Source organism: Urocampus carinirostris, chromosome 2 (genome assembly GCF_059441175.1).
Source record: "Urocampus carinirostris isolate Australia breed hairy pipefish chromosome 2, RoL_Ucar_1.0, whole genome shotgun sequence".
In the NCBI taxonomy this organism is placed as follows: Eukaryota; Metazoa; Chordata; class Actinopteri; order Syngnathiformes; family Syngnathidae; genus Urocampus; species Urocampus carinirostris.
The window spans coordinates 4,517,858-4,525,000 of NC_142350.1; the positions used below are offsets into that span (position 1 = coordinate 4,517,858).

The 7,143-nt window shown below is 40.3% G+C and overlaps 1 protein-coding gene across 1 annotated transcript; it reads right to left on the reverse strand.

Moving 5' to 3' along the window:
- Positions 1 to 208: 208 nt before the first annotated feature.
- Positions 209 to 6,631, reverse strand: herpud2 (HERPUD family member 2). Its single transcript, XM_088328455.1, has 9 exons — positions 6,532 to 6,631; positions 6,128 to 6,307; positions 5,915 to 5,992; positions 5,048 to 5,152; positions 4,863 to 4,966; positions 3,198 to 3,311; positions 2,845 to 3,135; positions 2,669 to 2,777; positions 209 to 859 (listed from the first exon to the last, which is right to left on the reverse strand). The coding sequence occupies exons 2-9, from the start codon at positions 6,275 to 6,277 to the stop codon at positions 689 to 691; spliced, it is 1,122 nt and encodes a 373-aa protein (XP_088184581.1). The 5' UTR covers positions 6,278 to 6,307; positions 6,532 to 6,631; the 3' UTR covers positions 209 to 688.
- Between the last annotated feature and the right edge of the window lie 512 nt (positions 6,632 to 7,143).

Here is a 7,143-nt window from a genome sequence, read left to right on the forward strand (position 1 = left end):
TACCTAAGACTTACAACATTGGTACTCATTGCCTCCCTGCTTGGCGCTCAGCATTAAGGGGTGGAATGGGGGGTTTGCTCACCTAATGACTAAAATGGCTGCGCCCTGTTTGGCTGCGGCTGCATCGGCTCGCTACAGTTTAACTGTACGGGTCAGGTGTATCGACATTTCGTTCTGTGTGCATTTTTACAAAGAATGACAATACAAGTAAATTATTATTATTATTATTATTAATTGCTGTTGAGATTGTCGAGAAAATTTGTTCAAACCTCACATTGTTTATTTGCTGTTAATAGTGTCAATAAAATTGTTCAAACCAAAAAAACTGTAAATAATCATTTTTACTTCCAAAATATCACCAGGAAGAAACAAAGCTACATCTCCTTGAAAGGATTCTGTGTGGTCTTGTTAAAAATCTGGAAAAAAAAATAACAGTACAACACATCCAACCACTCAACAGGTTACCTTATAACTAATATTACATTTTTAAATACATAACAGCAGCAGCCCTTTACTATTTAATTATTTAAGATCTGAAGCCTCATCACACTTGCCCTATTGTTCCAAAACATCCCGTTGACCTTGTGTAGTGTTATTTACGGTACTTTTTCGTACATGAGTGTCCATCAGCCTTACGCTAACACGGCGCGCGAATCAAAACGGCGCCGAAGAGGGACTGGATGTGACCTCAGTTGGCAGCGTTCTGCGGTCCCTCAGGGATGAGCGACATGAAAAAGGTGATGAGGAATGACCACATGGAGGACAGGACACCCGTCCGGGGGACGTTAGCGTCTTCTGCGCCTTCTTCGCCGTTTTCCCCGCCTTCGTCGTCATCCGAGCTGTCATCCGTGGCGTGTTCCTGGGAACAATGACATCAAGAGAGTAGGAGCGTTTTTTTTAAAGGGGTCGTGTGCATTGTTTGAGCACTATATGTCACTTGTCTTGCAACCAATAAACAAGTGATAAAAGCACAAGGAAGAAGACAGACTACGGCGATTCAAAGTGACCAAACTGCAACATTGACTTCATTTTAGTTTTCCCAGCTTTTCAAGAGGTTTATGGGTAGCAGCAAATAATGTCAACTCCCCCCTAGGTAAAGCTTATTTTAAGTAAAATACTGTAAAGCAAAATTTCTTGATTTACGAGTATGTTGAAAAATGCAGTTATAGGATAGAATGCCTTTTTCTTATTTACATCAAGTTTCCTGGCCAATAAAGGGCATTAAAGGGACCATGTATTTTTTTGACCACTAGATGTCGCTGTAGTGTAGTGCAACCGAAAACGAAAAAGCATAAGAATACAAACTACGGAGACTTGAAGTGAGCACAATTCACCATTTCTATTCTCATTTATTGCCTTGCCTTTTGTGGTTTTTGGGTACCTGTAGCATCAAGTTGGAGGAAAAATGTCAAGTCAAGTTTATTTGTATAGCACTTAATCACAAGGAGTCTCAAAGGGCTGCACAGACCACAGATTATTGCTAACTACAGACTATTATGACACCATCCCCTGATCTAAAACCTGCATGAGGGCAAGGAAAAACTCAAACAGCTCCCTTTAGGTGAGGCCCATGTTGTGTAATATAAATTCGACGACTATTTTAAGAAATCCATGTATACATGGGAGTTAATGTATATTTGCTTATTGGTTTTATATCAAAGTTTTACTACTAGGAAGTGCTAAATAATACACTCTTAAAGAAAAAAAATGATAGAGGTATGTGTTAGCTAGGCCACAGTTGTACAAACGTTTCCCTCGCATAACAGATAAACATGAATGATGAAGGCCACTGAGATTTTATCTTTCTTTAACTGTAATTAACAAGCACACACTGTCTATTTTGCTGCGTTATTTGATGCAAAAAAATCTGTTAAGAGCACCATTAAAAAAAGGATTAGACTGGTCTTGGGTCATTGCTGATGACGTAGTGAACAATGTTTACAACAAGACTTAGAATAATAAGATAAATAAGAATGTAAGGATAAATAAGGAAATATTCACAAGTAGTAGTAACCCAATGGCGAAACACAGAAAAAATAGACTTTCCTATTATTTTGCATGGTTAAAAGAAGTAAATAACTATAAAATTTCTAGGGGCAAAACTGTTTTATGTTCTTGGGGCCACTGGAAAATGATCAGAAGGCCACAATTAGTTCCTAAGCCTTAGTTTGGACACCCTTGAGCTAGTCCAGGGATCTCCAACTTTTTTCAAGCCAAGAGCTGCTTTTTGTTACTAATTAGCGCAAAGAGCGCCCACTTTGAAATGCATTTCTTAGAAAAAAAAAAATAATGTTATTACTATGTTATCAGGTTAATTATGAGAAGTAGGGTTAAAAAAAAAACAATCGTCCATAAAAAATACAATCATTTTACTAGAAAATTACAATGACCAGGCACTGGTGAGCTCTTTTCAGAGCAGGTCTGCGGGCGCCTCAACTGTCCTTTGGGTGGCACCTTGGTGCCTTTGGGCACCACATTGAGACCCCTGAGCAAAGCCAAAGCCTGGCTCTCTAGAATTACAGAACTAAAAAAATTGTGGGGAGGGTAAGACACATTTTTAGCAGTTAACTTGGAATTCGTTGGCACTAGATGTGTTGAGCGGAAACAGTTCAATTTGGTCGCCTAAGTAAAAATATCAACTAGATTCTGGATAAACAGAGCAAGCTACCATTCCGTGAAGGCCGTTGTTATGTAGCTCCGCCTCCATCTCTTCGGGATTTTCTCCGGGAAGCTGGAGTTCATTCTCTAGGTTGAAAGGAAACCAGCCGGCCTGGTGGCTGAAAAACAACGTTTGGAAAAGGATGTAAGCGAGCCGATTGGACGCTGTTTAGTAGCTTCACTCACAGGTAGAGTACCAACATGGCCGTCATGACCATAAGAAAACGACTGAAGGACGAATAGAAGTAGACGATGCTGAGCAGGATGCCGGCGCGAGAAAACGTGTAGACCCAGTCCAGCCAGTCCCGGTTCAAATCCTCCTCGTTTAAGATCTGGCCCCCTTGGGCGTTCATCTCCACTTCGCGGTTGCCGTGACGATCCAACCGCCACCGCGGGGCAGGGACTTCGGCCTGGGGACCGGGGCCAGTCCTGGGCGGGTGCCGGTTGAGGTTTTGAGAGGAAGTTACCAGGAAATTGCTGTGAAAGGAAGGACTGGGATGTGTGAGATTGATCTTGGGGAAATTGGAGGCGAGACTTACTAGTGCGTCAAATATTGTCGGGCGTAGAGCTGCTGCCACCACAAGAGCGTCATGGGGTTGTAGTAGGGGGCTGCGTTTGGGGGAGGGGTCCACATGGCAGATAAATGACTCCAACTAGAAACAGAAATATGACATTAACCCCAAGACAACTTTCATAGGGCATCAGAGTGTGGTGTCCTCGGATACAAGACAGGAGAACCCTACAGAGTCATCAACATAGCCCAAGAAATCATGGGCTGCTCCCTGCCCAATCTTTCCTATTACTATGATAAGTTTATTCTGTTGTTATTATTGGACAAATGCAAATGATATTTAATAGGATGCCAGTGCGTTGTTTTGACAATTAAATCGTTGTCCCTACCGGCCAATCATGTTGCTGTGCTTTGAATACCACTCCATTTAGGGCTGACCTGTTTTGGTAACATTAAAGATTAAATAAAAAGAGAAAGCTCAGAGTGGGGCTTTAGGGCAAGATGGAATTCTATGACCCAGTCCTCCTTGCAAGTTCATTGATGTCTTATTTTGAGTGTCTACAAAAGTTTTAAACCTAACATACTGTAATCTGACATTTTTTGAGGGGGTCGGGTTCCAAAAAGAATAATAAGATAAATAAGAATGTAAGGATGGTTGAAATGGGTGGAGCTTTATTTATTTGTTAAATACTCTGGTTTCAATGTATAATAAAGTAAGATCGATATTTGCAGACTTGGGTATTATTTTGACAAATAAAACTACATTATACACCTTTATCCTTTACAAATAACATGTGTACTGTCAAATTTAAATTTTCAAAATAATGTTTCTTCTATAATCTATTGCACTAAGGGTCAGACATGATTTCAGGACACCCATTGTTTTACTTCAGGTGATATTTTGTTGCTATCGTGTGGTTGATATTGAAAATTGCTTTAACCTTTCTTTAGCGTGCATGTATCAAATTCATGGCCCACCGGCCGCCTGAGAGAATTTAAAATGTCCGAGTGTCTAAAAGGAGTTTTTAGACCGAAACATACATCTCCCAAAACACCTGTCGACTATGATTCCCACATAGTGACACTTCAGCGCCAATGAGTGGTATTGAGGCATAAATAATCCCCAAAATGTCAGAGATTTACTTGTGTTTTATTTTCCAAGGCAACTGTAAGGTTTGTAACTTGGATAAATAACAAATGCATCGTTATTTTAAATAAAAGAGTAGTCACATTTACATATACAAATAACCTCAGGCCCTTTGAGGGCAGGCATTTTGTGTATGTGGCCCTCGGTGAAAATAGTTTAACACCCATTAGCTGGTCCAAAAGTCCAAGTTTGTTGGCAATAGAAAGCATCTTCCTCTGCCTTTTGGTACATTTGTGAGCCCAGAGTGCTTTTTTTGACACAAGAAAGTGGAAATTAATATATATTTGCACATAAGTAATGTAGGTACATTAAGCTGTTTTACGTACGTGTACAGCTTAAACTGGAACGTTATTGATGCACAGGCAGAAAAGAGGCATGGCGAATGTTTAGCCAATCAGAATGCAGAACACGAAGCACAATGAAAATCCGTGAAGTAGCAAAACCATGATATGTAAACCGTGATGGATTACTGTATATATCTTATTTCGTGTATTTATTAATTAAATTAATCACATTAAAGTCCATTCTGTTCTTTTTATAAATCACCTCTGCATAAATTGCTGCTGCAATTGGCCTGCCTCCAGTTGTCCGAGTCCACCCCTGTACAGCTCTGATTGGCCGTGTTGATCAGGGTGGGAGGGGCTTGCAGCCTGCCAAAGACAGCACAACATTTGTTATAGAGAGTGAGGGAAATGACAGAGACGTCGCTGATGAAATGAACAAAGACTCACCGGCGCCGTTTCGGCGGGGCTCTCCCGGGGCTGGCGGGGGGGCCTTGGGGAGCTGGGCGGCGTGGGCGAGGGGCACACCAGATGCAACATGTGGTATTCGTCTTGCTGCAAGAAAATTGTGTTGTTTTATGAAATGCCAGGTGTGTATATAAACTATTGTAGAACCCTGGGATACGACAAGATTGGGTTCTGAGGTGTGAATTGCAAAGTGAAAGTGCCATAAAGCAGGGGATAGAAACCTATGCAAAATAGCTCCCTATATTCCAGATAAAAGCATTAAAATAAAGAAAAACTAGTAAGACCTACTTATGAGTAGTATATGTGCTTTAAAGCTGGTACAGTGGAGTAGCAGGGTGGATGCAGAGAGGAAAAGGAGATGGGCAATAGCAAGATGAAAATGAAAATGATTTTTAACTTTTCTCACTTGCCTTTAGAAAATGTATTTGCGTTGATTGCCTCTTCATCCTAAATAACAGTCCTAATGTTCAATTGGCAACTTTGTGAGTCTAAAAATTTTTGTGCCTTTTTCGCAAGATTTATTTCCATGCTTATCATGTTTTTGCTTCTTCCTTCAGCATCACTGATAGTTTTGAGACTCATACCTAAATAAATCCAAGTTTTTTAACGCAGGATTCTGAACTGAATAAAGAGACAGTGGAAAAAAACTAAGGCGGGGAAGCTGTATACGGGGGATCCACTGAGCATATGTGAAATACATATTCGTTTCATAAACGTTAAAAAATAACCACGGCGTACAAATGTGATCATAAAAATCTTGACTCCCTGCTCATTTAAGATAAGAGTGCAATGCAACGACTATTTTGAAACGTTTACAGTCAGGTTATCTTGTCGAAACATGGCACGTACCTTCCTGAGCACTTCCTTTAACGTAAAATGATCTAAAAGAAGCTTGCCAGAATAAACAAGTCGCTGGTCTTTGGAGCTCTGCAAAAAAGTCAAGATATAAATCAAGAACCATGAAGTCACACTTAACTGCTCTAAAGAAGAAATCTGATTACTCGCGTCAAAGATTAAACAGGGACTACATTGACATAGGAACAACACTTGACCCGAATTTACCGGTTTGCTGGGGTACACGGCGGACAAATGAGCTTTGAGCTTCTCCACGGTCCAGGTCTGACAGCAGTTAATGGTCTGATCGTCGTATTTCTGGTTCGGGGCTCTGATGACGAGCGTGACCGGACCGTCAGCGACGCCCTGAGCCATCATTATCAAGGTTCGGTCTACTTCATCTCCTGGCTGCAAAAATGAGCTAGCGTTAGCATGCTAACCCAAATATATAAACAAACGCGACGGTGACAGTTCTGATGATGCTTAGCTAACATTAGCATCGCTAGATTGTAAGCGGATTCGATCGCGCTAAGCGACGACAAAAAAATGAACGTAATCAGTAATAAAAGTTGAATAAAACATATCGACGGATGTCCCAAAATATAAATGTTTAAAATAACAAAATAGTTCACCTCGTTTGTTTACACTGACCGACCGAGCCCCTGCCGTGTTCTTGCTTGTTTGCTATCAAAATGTGTGAAGGGGAACTTGACATATAACAGCGCCTTCTAGTGGTTAGATACAGAAGAACAAAAACTGCGCCTTTAGCGCGTCTCGAGTGGTTTTAAACTGAAGAATATCGTCAAAATAAACGAGGAAAAAAAACATTATACCTTATGAGCAAATTGTGATACTTCGCTATGTTTTTAATTTAAATGGGCAAAATGTGTATTAGACCGTAAGGATACTAACCATGACCAGAACTTGTAACTTAGCAATTGCTCAACATCAGCTGAAAAACGTTATCATCAAACCATATTATTTTATAATTGCTGTATGTAGGATCGCATTGTGCCTGACAAATAAACTAAATAATCATGATTATCCCAGCAGAGAGCGCTGTTGGTCAAGCATCTTTTTGCTTGTACAGTAAAGTGAACCCTCGTTTTTCGCGTGGTTCCCTTCTTAAAAGAACCCGTGACGGGTAAAATCCGTTAAGTAGAAACGTTTTTTTTTAATTTTTCCTAGTATCATACAAATGATCACTTTATTGTTAATCGAAAACAAAACAGCAAACTGTTTTA

What these genes read in the sequence shown, in the direction of transcription:
- herpud2 (XM_088328455.1), bottom strand. Translation starts at nt 6,277, where the DNA reads ATGATGGCTCAGGGCGTCGCTGACGGTCCGGTCACGCTCGTCATCAGA. An exon ending in GCCATGTTGGTACTCTACCT is followed by an intron (nt 2,778 to 2,844) that starts GTGAGTGAAGCT and finishes GTTGTTTTTCAG; the next exon opens with CCACCAGGCCGGCTGGTTTC. An exon ending in ACAACGGCCTTCACGGAATG is followed by an intron (nt 860 to 2,668) that starts GTAGCTTGCTCT and finishes CATTGTTCCCAG; the next exon opens with GAACACGCCACGGATGACAG.